The sequence below is a fragment of the Bos indicus genome, chromosome 5 (assembly GCF_029378745.1).
Source record: "Bos indicus isolate NIAB-ARS_2022 breed Sahiwal x Tharparkar chromosome 5, NIAB-ARS_B.indTharparkar_mat_pri_1.0, whole genome shotgun sequence".
Taxonomy (NCBI): Eukaryota; Metazoa; Chordata; class Mammalia; order Artiodactyla; family Bovidae; genus Bos; species Bos indicus.
Window position 1 is genome coordinate 101,720,091 of NC_091764.1, and position 26,674 is coordinate 101,746,764.

General features: G+C 38.6%; 2 protein-coding genes across 5 annotated transcripts in view; one reads left to right on the forward strand and one right to left on the reverse strand.

The window, feature by feature from the left end:
- The first annotated feature begins 207 nt into the window (after positions 1–207).
- CLEC4D (C-type lectin domain family 4 member D) lies at positions 208–11,047 on the forward strand. The gene is made up of 6 exons (XM_019961629.2): positions 208–487; positions 1,993–2,085; positions 5,685–5,789; positions 6,497–6,648; positions 8,248–8,363; positions 8,867–11,047. Exons 1-6 carry the CDS (start codon positions 460–462, stop codon positions 9,012–9,014), a joined length of 642 nt encoding a protein of 213 aa, XP_019817188.1. The 5' UTR covers positions 208–459; the 3' UTR covers positions 9,015–11,047.
- Positions 11,048–14,723: 3,676 nt separating this feature from the next.
- The window catches only part of CLEC4E (C-type lectin domain family 4 member E), a 28,519-nt gene continuing 16,568 nt past the window's right edge, over positions 14,724–26,674 (reverse strand). For all 4 annotated transcript variants that reach the window (XM_019961632.2, XM_019961631.2, XM_019961630.2 and 1 more), the window contains exons 2-7: positions 24,790–24,928; positions 23,369–23,461; positions 21,366–21,455; positions 19,633–19,784; positions 16,664–16,779; positions 14,724–15,053 (exon numbers count right to left, since the gene is read on the reverse strand). In XM_019961632.2, coding sequence (XP_019817191.2) covers positions 14,903–15,053; positions 16,664–16,779; positions 19,633–19,784; positions 21,366–21,455; positions 23,369–23,461; positions 24,790–24,823 — 636 coding nt within the window. In that variant the 5' untranslated portion in view covers positions 24,824–24,928 and the 3' untranslated portion in view covers positions 14,724–14,902. The remainder of the gene's footprint in view (positions 15,054–16,663; positions 16,780–19,632; positions 19,785–21,365; positions 21,456–23,368; positions 23,462–24,789; positions 24,929–26,674) is intronic.

Genomic DNA, 26,674 nt, shown 5'->3' on the forward strand with positions numbered 1-26,674 from the left:
AGCTCATGCACACAACTACCTTTGAAAATATATATAGGAAAAGAAACCTGAGGAAATGTTTATTCTTTTGATTAGGTGAAGTTGTGATTCTTTTAGGGCATGGCTACATTTTTTGCTTGAACAAGTAAAAATAAATTAAGAAATTCTACATGACACACTGGCGTAGTGACCTTATGAAAATTTCTACTGTTTTTGAGTGTGGCTTTCTCAATTTCCTTTTTCTTTGCTCCCTCCTAGAGTGAATCAAAGGACACTCCCGTGTTTGGAAAGACTTCTTCTTTTGAGCTGTCTTTAATATTGAGAGCTTTCTAATCTTAGCAGAATAGGCAAGATTAATGTTCAATCTCAAGAATTTCTGAATATATTTCTTTATCCACAGAATAAACTGGGGAAAAAATTTAGAGGTTGCTGAGGCTGCTGGTTCTCTCCATCGCTGAACCACAAGAGATTTAACACACAATGGGGCAAGAAGAACCACTAAATAAATGTGAGTATTTGTTTCCTTTCAGTTTTAAAGAAGCATATTTAATTATGACTAAGATTTTAAAATATGAATTGATGATAGTTGTAGTTATTAAGATTGAAGATGGTGATGGGGAGGAAGTTGAAGAAAGTGAAAATGATTTTGGTGAAGAGGGGGGACATAGATTCAAACATTTGGGGTATTAGAAACTTCTTTATAAAATGTATACAGGGACAAGAGAGAACACCAAATATATAAAAAAATAAGATGAAAGAGAGTAATTTGGGAAAATTGTTTAAAGGAAAAAAAGAGACGAGAGAGACAGAAAACACACTGACTGGGACAGCAGTGAACCTGAGGTTCTGACTTTATTTCTTTTTATACTCAAGTTCTACTCAAGTGACACATAAATGGGTTTGTACTGTAAGAACATTAAAAAACACTTTTGAGAAATATATTTAGAATGAATGCAGAAATATATAATTTTGAAATTAATGTTTCATTTCATCTCATCACTCCACCCAAATTTTAATGGGGTCATGATGTACAATGGTACTGACAATCACATTTTTATGTAGCAATATGTTTTGGAGACTTCTTTATGTTAATACATACATGTATACATGATTATTTTAATTGCTTTATAGAATTTCATCATATGAATTCACCATAATTTATTGTGTCTGCTTTTGATGATAAGCATACAGGTATTAGGTTTCAAGGTTTTTTTTTCTATTTCCAAAATTACTGCAGTGAATATCATTTTATAGAAATAAGTTTAACTGCTTCTATAGGTTTGAGTGCTAGAATTTAAATTGTGGCAAATGTAATGCATTTAAAATTTGATAAGTGTTCCTAACTTTATCTGTCTAAAAGGCTTTCCAGCTTATAGTTCAGTAGTGACATTTATTTCCTCACTGAGTGTTTATTTCCTGTAGGCCTTGCCACACTACATATTTTCAATTTACTTTTAAAAATTTGATATATGACAAAACCATGCCATAATATTTTGGTTTACATGTCTCTGATTGAGCATGCTGTTTGTTAATTTGTTTAATGGATTTTTTAAATACTTTAAGCAAATTTTCTGCTCAAATTTTTGCTCAGTTTTCAAATTGGTTTTAGAAATTCTTTATATAGCCTGGATATTAGCATTGTGACAAGATTTTTCTTCCATGTGTTCCTTGTATTTTAACATTATTTGTTTATAAAGGAGCCCTGGTTTTTATGTACTACAATTATCAATTTTTAAAGATTTGGGGGTTTTGAGTCTGGTTAATAAAAAGCATGTTCCTAATCCCCCCCAAAAAACCCAAAGAAATACATTTTATTTGCAAATATATTTAATTTATTTATTTGTTTATCAGTGAACTCTAAAGTTGATTTATTCAGGGGAAATCTTTGAGCTCTCTTCCACGTCTAAAATATTTTGGATGATCTCATTCTAAGTTTTCTCATTGGTGGCATTAGCTCCCTTAGTTCTTGTGGCTGAGAAGAAGATAACCTACTCATCTTTCTTTTTGTTTTAGTGGAAAGAGGCCAGCATTCCCAGCTGATCCCTTGGACCATTGCTATTTTTTTCATGTCACTTCTAAGTGCCTGTTTTATTGCGAATTATGTAGGTAAGTTATTAGCAAAGTGGAATGCTCTTTGAATTATTCACTTGAAAAACTTTCAGAAAGTTGCCCTAAACCTTTTGTTATCACGACCTTCTCCAACATACCAATCCAGAAAGGCCTCAGGGCTTGGATTTAATATTCAGAGCTACATACTTGACCTTCTGTTTTTTGATGGTGCAGCCTTGAGCCAGGAAATGAACGATGAAACTTAGACCCATTCCTATACACGGGAAGGTTGGAGACTGTGTAAATCATTCTTCACTTTGGATCAGGATAACAAGGACTGCATCTTTCTAGAAAAGAATAACCTGGAAAAAACCCTCAAATTTCAGATGGACTGTAGTCTGGCTTTGAAAAGAACAGCTGGAAGACTTCTTTCTGATATCAAGATATTGTATGAAGTTATTATAAACAAAGTAATATAGTATAGGTGCAAGGATAAACAAATAGAGAAAGAATGTTGAGAGCTTTGTTACAGATCTGTATTTATGAACTCTATATAAAACAGGCTACCCACTCCACTATTCTTGCCTGGAGAATCCCATGGACAGAGCAGCCTGGCTGGCTACATACAGTCTATGGGATCATAAAGAATTGGACAGGACTGAGTGACTAAATAACAACAAACAAAATAAAACTGAAGGGAATTAAAAAAAAAAAACTGAAGGGAATAAATCAACTATCCTCCAATGAAAATTAATTAAAAAGTGAACAGAAGGGGATATTGCAGAGTTATATGGAGAGGACAGTTTTGTTCAATTACTGTTCAATTAGTAGAGAGGATTGATTATCTATATTCAAAAATGAAATTGTTCTCCTGCCTCATATCATGTTAAAAAACCAACCTAAGGTGGAAAATTGATTAAAATATGAAAGCAAATTAATATTTTAGAAAAAAATATGGAGAATATATTCTTGATCTTGAGACAGAGAATGATTTCTTAAATATGACAAAATGTGCTAGCCATTAAAGAGATTATCACCAAAGTATACTATGTTAAAGTAAGAATTACTGTCCAATAAAAATAACACTGAGTGACAACAGAAAACATAGGAAAAAAGGTTTTAATGCATATAATTAATAAAGGATTATAGAATATTTAAACCATTGTTCCAAATCAATAGGAAAAATACTGACAGCAGAAAAATGGGCTAAGTCCTGAACAGGCAGAATAGAAAAGAAAAAAAAATGAAATGTCTGATAAACATATAAAATATTTCTAACTTCATTAGTTTTCAGAGAAATGCAAATTCAACTCACAATGAGACACCACTAAAAACCTTGGGGATGGTAATAATTAAAGTCTGGCAGTAGCAAGTATTGATGATACTGCAGAGCAACTAGATCTTCAATGAATTTCTGCTGGTGAGAGTGTACAGTAGTACTCAGTTCGGTGGTTCAGTTGTGTCCAGCTCTTTGTGACCCCATGGATTGCAGCACACCAGGCTTCCTTGTCCATCACGAACTCCTAGAGCTTGTTCAAACTCATGTCCATCGAGTTGGTAATGCCATCCAACCATCTCATCCTCTGTCATCCCCTGCTCCTCCTGACTTCAATCTTTGCCAGCATCAGGGTCTTTTCCAAGGAGTCAGTTCTTCCCATCAGGTAGCCAAAGTATTGGGGCTTCAGTTTCAGCATCAGTCCTTCCAATGAATATTCAGGACTGATTCCCTTTAAGATAGACTGTTTGATCTCCTTGCAGTCCAGGGGACTCTCAAGAGTTTTCTCCAACACCCCAGTTCAAAGGCATCAATTCTTCAGTGCTCAGCTTTCTTTATAGTTCAACTCTCACATCCATGCATGAGAACTGGGAAAACCATAGCTTTGATTAGACAAACCTTTGCTGGCAAAGTAATGTCTCTGCTTTTTAATATGCTGTCTGGGTTGGTCATAGCTTTTCTTCCAAGGAGCAAGTGTCTTTTAATTTCAGGGCTGCAGTCACCATCTGTAGTGATTTGGGATCCTCCAAAAATAAAGTCTCTCATTGTTTCCATTGTTTCCCTATCTATTTGCCATGAAGTGATGGGACCAGATGCCATGATCTTTGTTTTTTTGAATGTTAAGTTTTAAGCCAGCTTTTTCATGCTCCTCTTTCAATTTCATCATGAGATTCTTTAGTTCCTCTTCACTTTCTGCCATAAGGGTCATGTCATCTACATATCTGAGGTTATTGATATTTCTCCTGGCCATCTTGATTCCAGCTTGTGATTCATCCAGCCTGGCATTTCTCATGATGTACTCTGCATATAAGTTAAATAAGCAGGGTGACAGTATACAGCCTTGATGTACTCCTTTCGCTATTTGAACCAGTCTGTTGTTCCATGTCTGATTCTAACTGTTGCTTATTTACCTGCATACAGATTATACTTCATACAGCAGTATAATTGCTTTGAAAAAGGTTGCCCCAACCATAGTTGGCAATAGGTATAACCTATTACCAGCAGTTGCATATGTGTGCATGGACCTTACAGAAATGCATGCTTGTGATCTCTAAGGATACATGGTCAAAAATGCTCAGAGGTGCAGAGCCCATACTAGCCAAACACTGGAAACAAGGCAATTATCTACCAGAAGAAGAAAACATAAATACATTTTAGTTCATTAAGATAATGGATCACTTTTCAGCAATGAGAACTGATGAGTTATGATTGCATGAAACAACATAGATAAATTTCAGAGACAACCCTGAGCAGAATACAGAACCCAAAGTATGATTTCACTTGTATAAAGTTCAGAAGCAGGCAAATCTGATCTATATGGTTTTGTGATAGATTATGAAGTGGTAGAATCATGAAGCAAAGCACAAACTGATTGCTTTAAAAGCCATGGCATGATTACCTTTAAGAGAAAGTGAGGGATTCGTGTTTGGGCTGTGAAGGTCACCTGGGGCTTTGGTAATGTTGCATTTTTTGAGCTGGGTTGTTGGAATGTTCACTTTATATTAATTTGATAAACTGTACACTTATATTTTTCACTTCATTAGACTTGGTTATATTTCAAAGTGAAAATACTGAAAAGATAAGTGTGTAAGACTTGTAGGACTTTGCAGAAGAACACCAGTGGTCACCAAAATCTCAACTCTAAGCACGAATATTGATAGAAAAACATGTTTAAAAACACATGGACATTAAAGTTTGCAAAACTACCCCCATAAAGCATAAAATGGACACTAAGGGCTTCCCAGGTGACCCTAGTGGTGAAGAACGCACCTGCCAGTGCAGGAGACATAAGAAATGCGGGTTCAGGAAGATCCTGGGTCAGGAAGATCCCCTGGAGGAGGGCATGGCAATCCACTCCAGTATTCTTGCCTGGAGAATCCCATAGACATAGGAGCCTGGTGGGCTTCGGTCCATAGGGTCCCAAAGAGTCAGACACAACTGAAATGTCTTAACAAACATCCATAATAATGAAAATATTAATTTTCAACAATTCTTTTCAACCAATTCACCTGGAGCTGAAACAAAGGAACTGTGTAGGAAGAACAGAGAAGGTGGGGACCTTAACTATTACGGTAAAAGAAAATTTACTTAGTGCAGTATGCCCCCAAAGTAAGTGGTTATATAGGAAAAGGAAATTAAGATTTTTTTCCCTTCTTCACAGTGACTCACCACAACTTTCTATCCTGTAAGAAAGGAACGGGGTTCTTCAGGCTCCCAAAGCAGCACCCAAAGGTGATATGTGTCAGAGAGAAACCAGAACTGAAAGGTACAGAGAGTCGAAGAAATTTCTTCCTTATTTCCATTAAAATTCATAGCCTGATTTAAAGCATATCATTTCTACATTATTATATAAAGAGAGAGATGAAAAGAGCACAAGATGAGAATCTGGCACAAGAGCGGACATCAGTAAATTGAGGTAGAATTATTTTCATGATTGTGAGCAGTTGAATAACTAATCAGAGAATACGAACAAAACATTTATGAGCTGTTTTTGGCAGCCAAAGCATAACATTTTCTTTTGATTCAGATATATAAGGACTGCTCCCTCCTAGAATATGTAAACTTTGCCAAAGTGTCTTTATCTTTTTTATTCTGTAAAGGCTCATTACATGAGCATTTTAGCAGGTTCTTTGCCTCCTTCAGATAAAATGTCCGCCAAAAGTTTTGTTATAGGAACTCTTTCAATATGGTTGTAAATAACTATAGGGATATTGAAAAATGATCACATCTTCTAAGAGAAAACCTTGTCATTTTCTCATGGTCATTATGTGATTCAGATACTTTTGTTTAGGAGCTATTTAGAAATGTAATTTTCAGGATCTTTTTTTTTTATAGCGGGGACAGAATGATTGTGGTAATCCTGGTATTATTCTCTTAAATGTTAATTGGATATTACGTAGTAAAATAACTATATGATTTGTTATATATGGTATGCTCCCTTGGACCTAATTTTCCTTTTGATTTTCACATGAGGGGGCACCTGGAATTGCTGTCCTGTGGGCTGGAGAGCCTTCCAGTCCAACTGCTATTTTCCTTTTAATGACAACAAGACTTGGGCTCAGAGTGAAAGCCACTGCTCTGGGATGGGAGGTCACCTGGCCACCATCAGCACAGGGGCTGAGCAGGTATGCTGAGAGGCTTATGTCATTTTCTCTGCTGGTTTGAATCTCTTCGCAGAGAGAGGAATTTCTCAGCTCTGCTCCACCTCTGTGCCTTTGCTTCCTCTCCCCCATCTGCCTGGAAAGACTTTCTTCCTCTTGCATTTTTCTTCACATGGCCAACATCTTCTGGTCTTCCCAGATCTGACTCATGTTATATTTTCTCAAGAAAACTACCCTGACCACCTTCCCAACTCCATCCTTTTTGTTCTAATCTGGAGATACTTTCACAGAATTTTGTGCATTTTATGACCAGGGCACTTGGTTCAGTGTTCACTACCCCAGCTCTTCCATTTGCAGAGGGCTACAGCCATGCTTTATCCATGTTTGTATCTCCAATGGTCTGTGCAGTGCTAAGCCCACTTAAGTGTTTGATGATTAAGTAAATAAATGAATGGTTAATTAGGACTGAAATATCTTCTCAGGATAAAGAATAGGACAGATAATTCAGATGTATGTTTGTTATTCTAAAAAAAGAAATCTCAAGGTAAAGTCATTTCTGAGCTGAAATTTATTTCCTCATGCAGTATATTTCCATATATTTTTTTTTTCTTTTTTTTTTCTCTAATTTTATTTTATTTTTAAACTTTACATAATTGTATTAGTTTTGCCAAATATCAAAATGAATCCGCCACAGGTATACATGTGCTCCCCATCCCGAACCCTCCTCCCTCCTCCCTCCCCATACCATCCCTCTGGGCCGTCCCAGTGCACCAGCCCCCAGCATCCAGCATCATGCATCGAACCTGGACTGGCAACTCGTTTCCTACATGATATTTTACATGTTTCATTGCCATTCTCCCAAATCTTCCCACCCTCTCCCTCTCCCACAGAGTCCATAAGACTGTTCTATACATCAGTGTCTCTTTTGCTGTCTCGTACACCGGGTTATTGTTACCATCTTTCTAAATTCCATATATATGCGTTAGTATACTGTATTTATGTTTTTCCTTCTGGCTTACTTCACTCTGTATAATAGGCTCCAGTTTCATCCACCTCATTAGAACTGATTCAAATGTATTCTTTTTAATGGTTGAGTAATACTCCATTGTGTATATGTACCACAGCTTTCTTATCCATTCATCTGCTGATATATTTCCATATATTATATACTCAGACTCAGATTCTACTCCATTCTTGGTTAACATGGTTTCCTGGAGGACTTTGTTTCCATGGCTTTGCAGCTGTAGGTTCAGCAACTCTTTGAAGTAAGTGTAATTTAATGAAATATGCAATCAATTAATGAAGGTAATTTAAAAAATAAAATTTCCTAAAAATCCAATCCCAGTAAGAACTATGCTAAGTAATTTGCAAGCTGATCTCATTTAATCTTCACAGTGACCCTCTGAAGTAGTGGAGTTGTCCCTTTTGGAGTTGAGAAAACTGAGGTTTGGTGACATTAAAGCACTTATTAACATCACATCATAAATGTCAGAGGCAGGATCTGAAAACATATAACCAATGCTTTTGTGTTTAACTAGTAGTTTATTTGACCTCTTTTCCTAAAATAATGGTTATCAACTGATAAATGCAAATATACTCATAAAAATTCACATTTTTACACAGAACTTTATCACTCAATTTTTGGATAGACGATTTTCATATTTCCTGGGACTTAGGAGTGAGAACCTTGACGGCCAGTGGCATTGGGTGGACAAGAAACCATTTAACCCACAGATAGTGTGAGTATACCAAGTAGGGTAAAATAGCTTTATAGGCAAAGGTAGGAAGAAGACAGCAAGCCACATTCATTTCGAGATGGGTTATATCAGTGTAGGGCTTCCCTGGTGACCCATTGGTAAAGAATCCACCTATCAATTCAGGAGATGGCAGGTTCAGTCCCTAGGTTGGGAAGATCCCCTGGAAAAGGAAATGGCAACCCACTCCAGTATTCTTGCCTGGGAAGTCCCATGGACAGAGAAGACTTGCGGGCTACAGTCCATTGGGTAGCAAAAGAGTCAGACATGACTTAGCAACTAAACAACAACAATACCAGTATAAGAATGCCTACTCAGAACAGAGCACTGTCTTTTCAGGAACCTCTATGCTAGTCTATTGCTCTGATTCTGTTGGACAGTGCAACTGTAAATGTTTCACTAGGGGCATTTTTTCTGCCTTGTCCTCTGACCTCTACTATACACACACAACATGTACACACACGTGTATATATATTTTTTCATTTCAGATTCTGGCACAAGCGTGAACCCAACAATGATCAGAAAGAAAAATGTGTTGTTCTTGTTAACGACAAAGACAAATGGGCCTGGAGTGATTTTCCTTGTGACTCTAAGACAAGTTGGATTTGCAAGATAACTGGAACTGCATTCAACTAAAAACCTACGAAGGGGGCCTTGTGATGAGGACACAAAATAAGAAACAATGTGACTAAAGCAGAACATACATGTATTGTGGGAACAGAGAAAACATTTTCCATCATAGAACATTTTCAGTCATGATGGCCTTATTTATTTATTTTTTTTGTTTCATTCATTCAATATAATGTATTTTTTTGTGTAGTGTTTTGGTGGAAAGAATCATATTTTTCTGTGAGAATCAATTTTCATTAACTTTGCTTTCTTGATAGTATTTCAGGCAGGGTATTTACTTTTCAACTGGTGTGTATTGATTACATATTTAATAGCTTGAGTGGTGAAATCTCTTTAGTCACCATTTCCTCTGCTCTGATGATTCTTAGCACTAAAATTTCAAAGGTGGGATATTTCAATTGGTAGTGGTGTATCATTTTTTTAACCCAAATATCACAAACTCTAAAGTTTTTAAGCAGAATTTTTATTGTCTGATGCTTTGTTTTCAGGTTTTTTAATAGTATCAGTCATTAGACTGAAATTCCATGAGCAAAATATTTTCTGAAGAACAGTATAGAATAGTTATAATTATGGTATTGCCCAGGAAAAAAGGGCTTCCCTGGTAGCTCAGTTGGTAAAGAATCTGCTTGCAGTGCAGGAGATCCTGGTTGGATTGCTGGGTCAGGAAGATCCACTGGAGAAGGGATAGGGTACCCACTCCTGTATTCTTGGGCTTCCCTGGTGGCTCAGATGGTAAAGAATCCGCCAGCAATGCTGTAGACCTGGGTTCTATCCCTGGGTTGGGAAGATGTCTTGGAGAAGGGAACGGCTAACCACTCTTGCCTGGATTCTTGCCTGGAGAATCCTAAGGACAGAGGAGCCTGGGGTTATAAAGAGTCACACATGACTGAGTGAATTTCATTTTCCAGTAAGAAAAAAATATCCATTTACCTTTAAAAAAATTTACTCCACTTTAAAAATCTTACCACAGTGAGGAGTCTCAAGCTGACAGTTTCTTTTTGAGTGGAAAAGTCCCTTGCAGGCCATCTTAAGCACACTCCTTTAATTCTATAGCTAAGGAAACAAAAGTTTTGGGAAGCCAAAGAGCTCACCTTCACAGGGTTAGTTTATGACGCAAACAAGACTGTGGCCCAGAACTAGCTTTCATAGTAGGTGGAATGTATTCCCTTTGGTATTACGGAAAAGTTACTGGTGGTGCTGTGGCCTCTTGGCTAACAGATAGATAATAGTTCTTAATTATTCATGTAACACTGTATTAGTGTTTCTGTATTTTTAATTAGAATCAGAAGAAAATAATATTTTCAATCCATTTATGTAAAGTGTTAGCATGTTTATTTAGAGCTATAAAGCTACAGTTCGAACTAGCAAGAAAAGTCATGGTTTTAACAACCTGAAGTTGTGCTTTTGTGATGTATGTAGCTTTAATTGTGAAGCAGTCATGTCCAACATCAACAAAATATGGAGGTCTTTCTAAAACATTTTATTTTGCTGATGTTTCTTGGATCCAAGCTAAAAAATTCCAAGTGACATCTTTTTAGCTACCTTCCTTGGTGGCTCAGATGGTAAAGAATCTGCCTGCAATGCAGAGGACCTGTATTAGATCCCTGGGTCAGGAAGATTCCCCTGAAGAAGGGAATGGCTACCCACTCCAGTATTCTTGCCTGGAAAATTTCACGGACAGAGTAGCCTGGTGGGCTTCAGTTCATGGGGTCACAAAGAATTGGACACGACTGAGCAACTAACAGTTTCATCTTCCTTACTACTATATTAAAAAGACAGTATTTATTCTGAAATTAGTGGTTTTCTAAGTTCAGAATATTAGTGTATGATTGACTGTATGTCTTTACATGTCTGTGTTTAAAGCTGATGCTTTTAACTGAAATAGCATCAAGGGACTTTGTATTTGCCATAAATTACATAGCATTAATCTATAAAACTTGAAATAGTCTTTATATAGTTAATATTATCCATTCTTCATTTGTATAAAACTGTATTTAAAGATTCAGTAGTCAATAAAATGTGACCTCTTTGTGATTTTATACATCTATACCCTAATCTTTTTCTCCCAATTTGGATCATTTTTCATTCTCTCCATGGCTTCCACCAGACTAGGTAAACATCTATTTACCTGGATTATTACAATGGCCTTCTGATTGATCTCCCTGTTTCCACCCTTGGTCACTTTAAGTCAATTCTCAACTTTTTTGTGTGTGTGTGTGTGTGTGTAATAAAGTTTTATTAAAGTATAAAGGAGATAGAGAAAGCTTCTGACATAGGCATCAGAAGGGGGCAGAAAGAGTACCCCTAGAAGGGGGCAGAAAGAGTACCCCCAATTCTCAACTCTTATGGCACCATTTATACAGAGTCTTCACAATTTCTTTAAAACAGCTAATAGTAATTTCATAAAAATAAATACTAATTTCTTAAGAACATTGTAATAGAATGTCCTAGAAGTCTGAAACATTTTAAAAACCTAAGCACTTTTTGGAGACTTCCCTGCAGTCCATTGGTTAAGACTTCACCTTCCAATGCAGGAGGTGCCGGTTTGATCCCTGGTTGGGGAGATAAGATCTCCCATGACTCATGGCCAAAAAACCAAACCCTGAAACAGAAGCAATGTTGTAACAAATTCAATAAGACTTAAAAAAAAAAGGTCCACATCAACAAAGTCTTAAAAAAAAAACTAAACATTTTTTATCTTTGAAAAAGTAATGTATATGTGTTAAAAAGGGAAACAGTAAAAAACATTATTAAAAATATAAGGTGACTCTCTCTTCCACTCTGAATCACTAAATACCCCTTCAGCGTAACTATGATTACTGATTTCTTATACTTTTATCCATATATGATTTTGTCTCCCTGCATACATCCACATGCGTACATGTAAAAGCTCCCTAAGTCTGTCTCACCCAATGAATGATTTAGGGGCTATATTGTTGAGAAAGGAAAAGGAGGACAGCAGGTTGAGAGGAGGAAGAAACAAAAGAGCAAGAGGAGAGCAGTAAGTCAGAAAGAGAAACACAAATATTGTATCTTAATACATATATATGGAATCTAGAAGGATGGTACTGATGAAGCTATGTGCAGGGCAGGAATAGAGATGCAGACATAGAGAAGGAACTTGTAGACACAGCAGGGGGAAGGAGAAGGTGGGATGAATTGAGAGATTTGCATTGACATATCTATACTACCATGTGTAAAGTGGATATCTAGTAGGAAGCTGCTGGGTAGCACAGGGAGCTCAGCTGGGTACTCTTGTGACAACCTAGAGGCGTGGGATGGCTGTGGGAGTGGGAGGGAGGCTCAAGAAGGAAGATATACATATAGCTGATTCATGTTATTGTACAGCAGAAACTAACACAACATTGTAAAGCAATTGTCCTCCAGTTAAAAAAAGAAAAGAGCAAGAAGAACATTTTACATGATTCCTTATTTTTCTGTTAGGGACCCTTTAGGAAAAAAATTTTTGTGGTTATCTATAAGGCCTCTAACCTGGAGGAGGGCATGGCAATCCACTCCAGTACTCTTGCCTAGAGAATCCCATGCACAGAGGAGCCTGGCAGGCTTCAATCCAGGGTCGCATGGAGTCGGACACAACTGAAGCGACTAAGCAGCAGCAGCATAAGGCCTGTAAAATTCTTGAATTTCAAGAATTCTTTAATTTCACTTCAATTTTTTTATTTGGTAAATTTAAGTAAAATTAAATTTCATACTTTAAAAGAAATTTAAATTGAAATTTCATACATCATCTGCTGCATGATTCCTATCGATCTTAACCTATATCAACTTGGAATTCAATTCTTTTTTAAACTTTCATCTTTATACAATTGTTGCTCTGAAAAAATTTTAATAATAAATAGGTAACATTTTAAAAAGATGTAGTAAAGTGATTTTTCTCTTTTAAAAAATTCGGGGCCCAAGTGGTAATAGTATTTAAATTGTAACAGTGGTTTAATTGGAGAACATGGTCTTGGGAATATGAATGACTGATTACTCTTTATTTTTTGCTACTTTTTTGGTTTTCTGGTACCTAAGTATTTATATAACCCCATTTATAATATATGATGTTTAAAAACAGTTTCAATTGGATGATCTGCTTCTCAAAGAAGAATTTTTCTGATAAATAATTTAGGTTCTAATGATCTTTACTATAATAAAATCTAAACAATTCTTTTTTTTGCCAAAGTTTAAAGGCAGAGTTAGTTACATAACTTAAATTGTAAATAGTGAAATATATGCATTAATATTTTTATGTGTCTTTCAATATCAAAATAAAATTTAAAATTATTATAGCCATCTAAAGTATAAAAGCAATGAACAAAAACATTTCCACATATTTTAAAATGTTTCCTCATTTGATGTTTGTGATATGAAAAAAGAAATTAGAAAGTTGAAGATATATTTATTGAATTATTTTCAGGTTGAATGACTTTTGTTTTAAAGGCATATTGATTTCAAAAACACAGATTGTCATGCCTATGAGAAATAAACATTTGTAAAGAAAGCTAATATATTATATTCATTTATTCAGTTGAATTTCCCCATTCAATGATTATACATTAATTCCAATGTATGATTTTGAGGGTCTATTATGCTGCTGTGTGCAAGAAACATGCTTATAAAAGCTGCTGTGTTATTTACATATTCTTGAATAACCGTATCAGTATTAAACTGTGCTGTGCTTAGTTGTTCAATTGTGTATGACTCTTTATGACCCCATGGACTGTGTGGCCCACCAGGCCCCTCTGTCCATGGGGATTCTCCAGGCAAGAATATTGGAGTGGGTTGCCATGCCCTCCTCCAGGGGATCTTCCCAACCCAGGGATTGAACCCACATCTCCTGCATTTGCAGGTGGATTCTTTACCATCTGAGCTACCAGGGAATATATATATATATATATATATCAAGTATACCCAAGAATACTGGAGTGGGTAGCCTATCCCTTCTCCAGGGAACTTTCCAACCCAGGAATGGAACCGGGGTCTCTTGCTGGTAGATTCTTTATCAGCTGAGCTACCAGGGAGGACCGCTGATAGATTATTATGCAATAAATGGACAGGCTTGAGACAGGAAAGTGTGAAATTGACTGTTCAATTAGAATAATTTATACTGCTCCTGCTTTTCATGTCTTGGTTGGTTGGCCATGAGGCATGTGGGATTCCCGCTCCCTGATCAGGGATTGAACGTGCATCCTCTGCATTGGAAGGCGAAGTCCCAGCCACTGGACCAGCAAGGAAGTCCCTGGATGATAGTCTCTTTGGGGCTGAAGGTTAGCATGGCCTTTCTATTAATAAGTAGGTGAAGTAAATGCCTTTGGCTGGAAAGTCCACACCAGTCTTTTAATCAGGAATAAGTTTGTGACTTGAAAAGTTTCCTACTCATTATAGAGGAGAACACAATGAAGCAATATGCTTGGGTAAGGGGTAAAAAACAGAATGAAATCAAGAAGACAGATTTTTCAGGAACTAGAAAGAAGACATGACACAGAGCCTGAATTTGAACTGTTTAAGACAAAAATTTCCAAAATTCTCTTCTTTGCTGGATTTGGTGCTTGTCTGTGTCCCTGTATTTTCACATAAATACTCATAAATGAAGCATTTGTACCAAAAGGAGAAAGGAATAGCCCTTCTCGCAGCATTGCTAGATAAGCGGTAAATTCTGAGAAATCCCAAGACTGATGTAGACAAAAATGCACTTTAGTCAATAACCATGAATTATAACCTTCAAAATGACTTCTTTTTATTTATATGAAAGCAACAAACATTTATGAAGTCCTAAAAAAGTGCAGTGCATGCTTTTCTCACGTTGGAGTTGTGTGGTTATGATTATCACTTGTTCTTTCCCATTTATACATTTTAGGGTTGTGCCTCGTGTCTTGAAGATTTTTCTTTTCTCAAATCTTTCTTTCTGGCATTTCACAAACCCGAAACATATTGAAGAAACAGGGCACATCATTCCAGTTTTGCCTTGGATTTGAGGAGTCCCTTATGGTGGCACAGTCCTCCACAGTAACCAGGTTGTTGGGCTCCCCTGCATCCCAGAAGCTGAAAGAGAGCAAAAGGGGAGATTTACACGAGGTAAGGTGACCTATGCATGCATGCTAAGTCGCTTTATTCATGTCTGACTCTTTGTGACCTTATGGACTGTATGTAGCCCACCAGGCTTTTCTGTCCATGGCATTCTCCAGGCAAGAATACTGGAGTGGGTTGCCATTTCCTGCTGCAGGGTATCTTCCCAACCCAGGGACTGAAGCTATGTCTCTTACCTCTCCTGCCTTGGGCAAGTTGGTTCTTTACCATTAGCGCCACCTGGGAAGCCCTATAAACTAGGCAAAATACATTCGTGTTTGACTTTGCAACAATTTTACGAGACAGGTGTTATAATCCCCACTTTGATGATGAAGCAAAAGAATCTCAGAAGAGCTAAACCATTTCTCTAAGTCATAGAGTTTGTGAATAGTGAAGTTAAACTGGATGTTTCTGACTTTCTATTCTGCTGTGGTTGCTCATGGCTTTAGACCCAAAACGGAGATGTTAGGGGAAAGAGGGATATCCTGATGGATTTGTTTCCTTCACACACATAGCTCACATCGTGTTTATCTCCCCTTATCCTGTAGAGTTTTGTATTCACTGAGGTGCATACTTCACTGGGTCCACAGAACAATGTTTTAAAGGGTCAGAACATCCTACTTTTAGTCCATAGGAATCTGTTGTCTCAGACTTCCCTTGTGGCACGGTGGATAAGAATTCACCTACCAATGGAGGGGACACAGGTCCAGTCCATGATCTGGGAAGATCCTACATGCCACGGAGCAGCTAAGCCTATGTACCACAACTACTGAGCCCAAGCCCTCTAGAGCTCAAGAGCCACAACTTCTCAGCCTGTGGGCCGCAGCTACCCAAGTCCATGCACTCTGGAGCCTGTGCTCCTCAACAAGAGAAGCCACCACAATGAGAAGTCCATGCACTGGAATGAAGAGTAGTCCCCGCAACTAGAGAAAGCCCCCACAAAGCAACGAAGACCCAGTATAACTAAAAATAATTAATTTTTTTAAATTCAAAGCTCTAAGAAAAGAATCTGTTGTCTTTCTTAAATCATTGTTTTTGTCTCATTGACTACAGTTTGGTGGCACAAGACTTCAAATTCCACTCTTTGTCTCCCTTGCATTTCCCATGAACTAGTGTTCTGTTTTAAGCCTCTTCTCATTTCATCTATTATTTCCCCTTTATTTCTGAGGTAATTCTAGGAGATGGAGGCAGCAGATCCTTATGCTTCTCTTTTCTGTCTTATATATCAGCTCTTTTTATGTTTGCATTTAATATCACCAAGAATGGACATGAATATACCTCTTGGACCAGAAGGAGGTTCTGAGGACTCTCCTCAACAGTGGTCTAACTTTACAATTTGGGCTAGCGTTATAGTTCTACTGGGCTTCCCAGGTGGCTCCACCTGCCAATGAAGGAGACACAGTTTCGATCCCTGGGTCAGGAAGATCTCCTGAAGAAGGAAATGGCAACTTGCTCCAGTATTCTTGCTTGGAAAATCCCATGAACAGAGGAGCCTGGCAGGCTACAGCCCATGGGGTCTCAAAAGAGTTGGACACAACTGAGCAACTAAACAACAACAAATAGTTTTACTACAAGAAGGAAATTACCTCAGAGACTTTGTGAAAGGTGTACCATCTACCCATTGCCACTGACCCTCAGTCACCTGGTCCGTCAGTCCAATATAAAACTCTTTCTTTCTAGGTTTTGTGTAGTAAAGGAATTCCTACGGGAGATACACACAGCAAATGAGGAGATCAGTTATTCCAATTTCAAATAAACATTGAAGGTAATTGTTTTTAAGAGAGAACTAGGATTTGGACTGGAGGTAATAGAAAAATGGGCCTGAAATGATAAGATTATAGAGGATTTATTTTGGCAAAGCATAGATACCATAAAATTACGCCAGTGAAAAGGAACTTTTGACAGAGAAGGAGGTTCACAATAACTCATGCAAAGTTTATCTACAGTTACGGGTAGCACAAAACATTATAAATCATAGCTTAAATATAATGGACAATTTCTGCTTACCTTCTTTCACATGTTTCTAAAAACACTGGTCATTCTAAAATGAGGTACCCATATGTACCCTATCATGTGTAAAATAAATAGCTAGTGGGAAGCTGCTATATAGCACAGGGAGCTCAGCTCAGTGCTCTGTGATGACCTAGAGGGGTGGAGCATGGGGTGGGAGGGAGGTTCAAGAGGGACGGGATACATGTATACATACAGCTGATTCACCTGGTTGTACAGCAGAAACTAACAGAACATTGTAAAGCAATTATGCTTCAATAAAAATAATAAATAAATAAAATAAAATAAGAATAAAACTAAAGTAAAATATATAAAATATAAACTAAAAATGAATAAATAAAGTAATAATTCAGTTCAGTTCAGTTGCTCAGTCGTGTCTGACTTTTTGTGACCCTGTGGACTGCAGCACGCCAGGCCTCCCTGTCCATCACCAACTCCCGGAGTTTACTCAAACTCATGTCCATTGAGTCAGTGATGCCATCCAACCAGCTCACCCTCTGTCATCCCCTTCTCCTCCTGCCCTCAATCTTTCCCAGCATCAGGGTCTTTTCAAATGAGTCAGCTCTTTGCATTAGGTGGCCAAAATAATGGAGTTTCAGCTTCAACATCAGTCCTACCAATGAACAGCCAGGACTGATCTCCTTTATGATGGACTGGTTAGATCTCCTTGCAGTCCAAGGGACTCTCAAGAGTCTTCTCCAACACCACAGTTTGAAAGCATTAATTCTTTGGCACTCAGCTTTCTTTATAGTCCAACTCTCACATCCATACATGACTATTAAAAAAACCATAGCTTTGACTGGATGGACCTTTGTTGGCAAAGTAACGTCTCTGCTTTTTAATGTGCTGTCTAAGTTGGTCATAACTTTCTTTCCAAGTAGTAAGCATCTTTAAATTCATGGCTGCAGTCACCATTGCAGTGATTTTGGAGCCCCCCCAAAATAAAGTCTGCCATTGTTTCCACTGTTTCCCCATTTATTTGCCATGAAGTGATGGGACCAGATGCCATGGTCTTAGTTTTCTGAATGTTGAGCTTTAAGCCAACTTTTTCACTCTCCTCTTTCATTTTCATCAAGAGACTCTAGTTCTTCTTCCCTTTCTGCCATAAGGGTGGTGTCATCTGCATATATGAAGTTATTGATATTTCTCCTGGCAATTTTCACTCCAACCTGTGCTTCATCCAGCACAGCGTTTCTCGTGATGTACTCTGCATATAAGTTAAATAAGCAGGGTAACAATATACAGCCTTGACGCACTCCTTTCCTTATTTGGAATCAGCCTGTTGTTCCATTTCCAGTTCTAACTGTTGCTTCTTGACCTGCATATAAGTTTCTCAAGAGGCAGGTCAGGTGGTCTGGAATTCCCATCTATTTCAGAATTTTCCACAGTTTATTGTGATCCATACAGTCAAAGGCTTTGGCATAGTCAAGAAAGCAGAAATAGATGTTTTCCTGGAACTCTCTTGCTTTTTCAATGATCCAGTGGGTGTTGGCAATTTGATCTCTGGTTCCTCTGCCTTTTCTAAATCCAGCTTGAACATCTGGAAGTTCACAGTTTACATATTGCTGAAGCCTGGCTTGGAAAATTTTGAGCATTACTTTACTAGTGTGTGAGATGAGTGCAATTGTGCAGTAGTTTGAGCATTCTTTGGTGTTGCCTTTCTTTGGGATTGGAATGAAAACTGACCTTTTCCATAGCTGGGGCCACTGCTGAGCTTTCCAAATTTGCTGGCATATTGAGTGCAGCACTTTCACAGCATCATCTTTTGAAAATGAAAATGAAAGTGAAAGTAGCTCAGTTGTGTCCGACTCTTTGTGACCCCCATGGACAATACAGTCCATGGAATTCTCCAGGCCAGAATACTGGAGTGTGTAGCCTTTTCCTTCTCCAGGGGATCTTCCCAACTTGGGGATGGAACCCAGGTTTCCTGCATTGCAGGTGGATTCTTTACCAGCTGGGCCACAAGGGAAGCCCAAGTATGCTGGAGAGGGTAGCCTATCCCTTCTCCAGTGGATCTTCCTAACCGAGGAATTGAACTGGGGTCTCCTTCATTGCAGGTGGATTCTTTACCAACTGAGCCATGCGTGTGAGATGAGTGCAATTGTGCAGCACTTTGAGCATTCTTTGGCACTGCCTTTTTTGGGGACTGAAATGAAAACTGACCTTTTCCAGTTCTGTGGCCACTGCTGAGTTTTCCAAATTTGCTGGCATATTGAATGCAGCACTTTCATAGCATCATCTTTTAGGTAATAATAATTACAGATTACTAAATAATAAATAACATGAAGTCCCAATCCTCTTTTTTTCCTGCCTTACTAATAAAGGAATTAAACATGAAAATTTCTTTTTATCGTAGTTTCTTCTAGTAAAGAAAATAAAGTTGGTAATGGCTTACAGAAAAGGTAAGAACAGCATGTATTTCAGTAAATTCATGTGACACATAGAAATTGCGGGTCAAATACTATACACAAGCATGTATGGGGTAAAGAGAGATGGGTCCTGTGAAGGATGTTTCACTACACTGGAGGATGCTGTACTCAACTACCTGCTCCTCCTGCGTGTTGATAACCACCAGGTGAGCACCCATGCTCGAGCAGTTTTTTAGACTTGCTCTCCAGGACATGGTGTCAGGAGAAAATAAGTAGCAGCTGGATTGAAAATGGAACCACTTCAGTGGACAGCAATTCTTGACTGAACCTGGAAGGAGAGAAGTTTCTGTGAGAGTCCCACATGAACCAGGTAAGATAATAGAAACCTTCCTCTGAGCTGATAAGTTTTTCACTTTGAGTCAGAAGCCTTGGAACCCCTTGTTCATGCTCCACATCTTACCATCCAAGACTTTAGGGAATTCCTCAGTCAACAAACACAAACAGCAATGTTCTTGTCTATCAAGAATTAATCCTTACTTTCTAGATGTCAGTGCCAATAAATAATAACACAACCGTATAAAAGCAGTCTCCAACCTTTTGGCACCAGGGACAGGTTTTGCGGAAGACCATTTTTTCATGGACTAAGTGGGGGAGCTGGTTTCAGGATGATTCAAGAGCATTACATTTATATTGTACACTTTATTTCTAATCTAATGCCACTGTTGATCTGATAGGTGGTATCGGTCTTTGGACTGGTACACATTTATTCTAAGGGTTTGCTGTAACATCCCCAGAGTTTCCTATTTGAATGCTAATTGCACTTCTAAAGTTTTATTCTTGTCCTCTTACCAAATTCTCATTATTCTCTGACAGGCAAGATTTTGCATTTTACTTTTGAAAAACAGGACTCAACTCAATTACTTTACTTATCCCCAAAGAGATTGGGAACCCCTAATATATACAATCTTCCTTAGTTATGCTATTGACATGGGACCCTATTATATGTTCATAGACTTCCAAGTTCAGAGAAAAATTATGTATTTTATCTGAGTGACCACTAAGCAACTGTGTCTCACGTTTTCCAAACAATGTACCCTCAACAGAATCTCCAAACTAGTTGTCCTACAGTTCTTAGAACTATAGAATTTCAGTCTATGAAGTTTATTAAAAATAAATAGTCCAATTCCTCTTGATTTAACGGTGAGGAAATTATAGCTCAGAGAAGGAAGTCACTTTCTATTGTCAAGTAGCATTTTGCTAAGACTTGGACCAGGACAATATGGAAGAGTATAGGGAGCATATTTCTGATATATTTTCAAATTTCCTTCCTACATTTTTTTCCTCCTTCACTTCATTTTGGAAGCAGGTGATGGATGAAAATAAAAAGTACACTTCTGGGAATAACACCTTCAACTTCTAGATTGACTCTTCAGCCAGACGCCTCACATTTATTCTAAAGGTTTGCTATAACGTCCCCAAAGTTTCCTGCTTGAACACAAATTGCACTTCCAAAGTTTTATTCTTGTCCTCTTACCAACTTCTCATTATTCTCTGACAGTACAGGCAAGATTTTGCATTTTGCTTTTGAAAAATGGGACCCAACTTGACTATTTTACTTATCTCCAAATCAATCTAAAGCCAGAAAATGTTGCTATGTAAATTTAGATGTTCAAGTTTGAGGTCTATTATACCTGACCCATTGGGCTTCCCTGGTGGCTCAGATGGTAAATAATCCACCTACAGTGTGGGAGATCTGGCTTTGATCTCTGCGTTGGGAAGATCCCCTGGAGGAGGGCATGGAAACCCACACCAGTATTCTGGAGAATCCCCATGGACAGAAGAGCCTGGTGGACTACATAGGGTCACAAAGAGTCAGACTTGACTGAGCGACTAAGCACAGCACACATACCTGATCCATCATTATAGCAGGAGAGTTCCATGGAATCCCCAGGTGGCTGGAACTTTTTCTCATCACATAGTTGAAAGATGCTATATGTCACTGTAAGGGAAAGAGGCACAGCTAATATTCATTACCCTTAATACAAGTGCATTTTATCTGACACTGATGAACCTATTTGCAGGGCAGGAATAGAGACGCAGACACAGAGAACAGGCTTGAGGGCACAGTCCAGGAGAGAGGGTGGGACGAATCGAGAAAAGATACATTACCATACATAAAATAGTTTGCTAGTGGGAATTTGCTGTATGATGCAGGGAGTTCAACTCAGTGCTCCGTGATAATCTAGAGGGGTGGGATGGGGTGGGAGGGAGGATCAACAGGGAGGGGACATATGTATATTTATGGCTGATTCACATTATTATATGGCAGAAACCAATATAACATTTTAAAGCAATTATCCTCCAATTAAAATTTTTTACAAATACATTAACATTTTTTTATAGTTATAAAAGTACCAGTAGTTATGATATTTCCTTACTATCTACTTTTACTTCAGCATGGATAGGAACTGAGGTTTGGTTAGTCAAAGAAGAGAGAATTCACATTTCATGCTTTTCCTGATTTATGAACACAAATGTACTTTATTTCAGGTTCAAAGACCCAAAAAAACCAGATGTGATGTCATGTAAAACTCACATTTGTATTTTTTTTTCTTGTAACAAAGCCCTAGCTGAGACAGTAGAGTAGAAGAAAACTTTTTCCCTCACCTACACAGTAGAATGCATTTTAAAAGACAAATATTTTTGAAATGCTAATGTTTTCCTTGATTCCACAAACAAAATATTCTTCTCAGCCAGTTTCTTACCAAAGAAAGACACTCATATGAATTTACCTGTAGGAATTATGTATCTCAATATAGCTGTCTTACTAATAGTACAATATGCTTGGTAAGTCCTAAGCAATAAGTCCTAGCCTAAGATGAAAATGAATTATCTATTTATTGAATAAACTTTGTTAATAACATGATGATGATAATGCAGAAGATTGGTTTCAGTAATGTTAAATGAATGAATTATTGGAATGGCCACTGATCATATAAATTGCCAAATTCAATTCAGCAGCTTGGGTATTTTACCAGGGTGTATTCCTAGTAGTGTGTGCATAATCTGGAAAAATAAAATCAACAGTGAGTTAAATATATATATAATAAATATGTTTGGACTCTCTTTTGTTGCTGTTGTTTAGTTGCTAAGTCATGTCCAGCTTTTTGCAACCCCATGGACTGTGGCCTGCCAGGCTCTTGTGTCCATGGGATTCTTCAGGCAAGAATACTGGAGTGGATAGCCATTCTCCAGAGGGTTTTCCCGATGCAGGGATCCAACCCACGTCTCCTGAATTGCCAGCATATTCTTTACCACTGAGCCACCAGGGAAGGCCCCACAAAAGCAATACAAAATGCCTAAGACTCTCTCTTTTGCCAAGTCGAACCTTCTAACCCTTCTTTCCAAGAAGTGACTTCCTGTGCCTCTGGCTAGGATCTCAGAGAGGTTTACACTAATGACAAGACTACAGAGAGGGTGAACTCAGGGCCACTAAGGAAATAAAAATTGTGTACCATGAAGAATGTTTCGCAGGTCACTGAAACTTAGTACCAGTTTTATGCTGGTTGGGGTTTCTGGCTTGAGGAGTAACCTGGCGATAAATATGGGGGAAAGCATTAGTCACTCAGTCGTGTCCGACTCTTTGCAACCCCATGGTCTGTAACCTGCCAGGCTCCTCTGTCCATGGGATTTCCCAGGCAAGAATACTGGAGTGGGTTGCCAGTTCCCTCTCCAGGGGATCTTCCTCACCCAGGGATAGTACCCACATCTGCATCGCAGGCAGATTCTTTACCATCTGAGTCACCAGGGAAATGGAAATACCCTTTGTGGGAGAAAAGAACCCACAGTCAACAAGGAAGAATTCACTCCTAATGTTCACCAGGCAGCTTGAGTGTGACCTTCAGAACTCACCAACACATCTGGTGATAAAACAGGCACTCAGGAGCAGGATGGAGGTGCCAGCAATGGCCCATGAGAACAGCTGGAAAGAGAAGCATCTTCTCTCTGTAGAAAGAAAGACATACATGTGGTCAATCTTCCCTAAAAAGCTATGAAAGAGATAAAAGAAATTCATGTTTGACCCTGTTTACTTCCTTCCACTTGTATTACCTATACTGAATAATTTTTACACTTTAGAAAGCATGAAGATCATTGGAAGGGTTGGCTAAAACACAGATCATGGGGTCCTACCTCCAGAATTAAAAATTCAGTAGAGCTGGTATGAAATCCACAAGTTTCCAGGAGCTGAGAATGCTGTTGGCCTGGGAACCACACTCAGAGAAGCACTGAAGGAGCTCATGGCTATTTTTAAGAGTCTGAATCAAGGACTCAGACATATGTGCAATTTTTTTCCTTTCCAACTCTCCCAGATTTTCCCTCTTTCCCTCTCCCTTTCTCCTCCTCACTCTTTCCAGTTTTTCTTGTCTCTCTACTGCTCTCCTCCTTTCAGGGTCTCCTTTTCCAGGTGCTTTGTAAATCAATCTGATAAAACTTTGATGACCTTGTAGTTCCCCTCCTCCCCCCTCCACATATTTACACACACAGAGAGTGAATTCCAGAGACTTGCAGATGCTTGCACCCACTCCAGTGTTCTTGCCTGGAGAATCCTGGGGACGGGGGAGCCTGGTGGGCTGCTGTCTATGGGGTCGCACAGAGTCGGACACGACTGACTAACGTGACTCAGCAGCAGCAGCAGAGACTTGCCCAATGGGACACAACGAACCATGGAAAAGGTAGTCTGGTAGCTCTCCCTGAACTCAATCTCCTGCAATCTTCCCAGAAGAACATCTAACCTTCTAACCATCCCCTCTTTCACTCTCTGTCTCTGTCTCTCCTCTCTTACTCTACTGGCATTTACTGGGCAACAAGTCAGTCTCCTCACTCCAGGAGACAACAAAATGGAGAAATGATGACATTTTAAGTATCAGCAAAACAAACTGACCTTGGAGACATATGAAGGGCTTTAAAAATATTGTTTTATTTTGATGGACAAAATTTCTCCACTTTCTTCCAGACCTCACTCATCCCTAAATTTATTGTTCTGTCCCCAGAATGTTTATCACCTCTTCCATGAAAAAATCTATGAAAGAAAAGTGCATGCATGCTCAATCGTCTCCTACTCTTTGTGACCCCATGGACCATAGCCCACCAGGCTCCTCTCTCCATGGGATTTTCCAGGCAAGAATACTGGAGTGGGTTGCCATTTCCTCCTCCAGTCTTCCCAACCCTGAGATTGAACCCATGTCTCCTGTGACTCCTGCATTGGCAGGCAGATTCTTTACCACTGAGCCACTAGGGAAGATTGAAGGAAAAGGAATAGTTGCAAATCTTACCTGTTTGTGATGCTGGTGATGTGGATGAATTCATTCTTTCTCTTTTCTCTTTCTTCCTTTCCTCTCCTCCTCACTGTCTCTTTCTTCCTCCTCCTTTCCTCTTCCCTGTCTCTGTCCTTAGTTTCTGGGTCCAAGAGTGCTTTGTTGATAAGAGCCAAAGAAAATGAAGGAGGAATACTTGATCTATGTTTTAGGAAGCTCAACCTTAAGACATAAGAAAATTAACTTGTTCTGTGGCTGTATGTTTATGTCAAGATTTCCTTTGTTGCATAAGGAGGGCAAGGGAGTTTACTGGGCAACAGTCAGTCTCCTCACTCCAGGAAACAATGAAATGGGGAAATGAAGACATTTTAAGCATCAACAAAACAGACAGAACTTGTGGAGATATGATGGGCTTAAAAATTATTGTTTTATTAATATTTTGGTGGATAAATTGCTGTGCTTTCTTCCAGATCTCACTTATCCTTAAATTTTTCCTTGACATCTGTGGGGCTCACCTATGCACTTCCAAACCACTTTGATCTTTCAGTTCAGTTCAATTCAGTTGCTCAGTCGTGTCTGACTCTTTGTGACCCCACGAATCACAGCACGCCAGGCCTCCCTGTCCATCACCAACTCCCGGAGTTCACTCAAACTCATGTCCATCGAGTCGGTGATGCCATCCATCCATCTTATCCTCTGTCGTCCCCTTTTCCTCCTGCCCCCAATCCCTCCCAATCCCTCAGAGTCTTTTCCAATGAGTCAACTCTTTGCATGAGGTGGCCAAAGTACTGGAGTTTCAGCTTTAGCATCATTCCTTCCAAAGAACACTCAAGGCTGATCTCCTTTAGAATGGACTGGCTGGATCTCCTTGCAGTCCAACGGACTCTCAAGAGTCTTCTCCAACACCACAGTTGAAAAGCATAAATTCTTTGGCGCTCAGCTTTTTTCACAGTCCAACACTCACATCCATACATGACCACTGGAAAAACCATGGCCTTGACTAGACAGACCTTTGTTGGCAAAGTAATGTCTCTGCTTCTTTACTATTACACATTTGTTAACTGAAAAGAGGGCTTCCCTGGTGGCTCAGATGGTAAAGAGTCTGCCTTCAGTGAGGGAGACCTGGGTTCGATTCCTGGTTTGGGAAGATCCCCTGGAGAAGGAAATGGCAACCCACTCCAGTATTCTTGCCTGGAAAATCCCATGGATGGAGGAGCCTGGCAGGCTACATTCTATGGGTTGCAAAGAGTCAGACAGGACTGAACTGAAAAGGAGACACATTTGACACAGAGCTGGGCATGTAGTATATGTATTTATACCTTAGCCATGTGAATTTTCTTCACCTTTTATGCTTTTTCTTCCTCTTTCATTTGAAGCTCTTAAACAGTCTATTACTTTGGAATTCTAATGCCTTTTATCAAGTGATGGCCACTAGGCTATTTTACAGGTTCAACTCAGATGAACAGCCTTGTGTAGTATGACTATGCACTTTGAAACTCATCTCAATTTCTTACATCATAACATAGGTTCTGAGGTTCTAGAGGAGGCTCAGTAGGAAGTTTAATTCTACTGTTCTAAATTACTTGTGAGTTTTGTTTTATATTAATATTATAACCTATTTCTCTCAATGGGAAAAATGACTTTGAATGTTGGAAGAAATAATTTCAATTAGATATTGGAATACAGTGTGTTTCTGGAAGATTAGTTGGATATAGTCATGTTCTGTTACTTAAGAATAAGATTAACTGGTCTCAATTGATTTAAATTCACATTTGTTATATATATATATATATGTATAAAACCTGGTAATCCCCACACCCAATGACTCACAGTCTTCCCATGTGTTAGAAAATATCCCTATTCTCAAAGGGACTTTTTATTGTTTGAATGTATTGTCAATTCC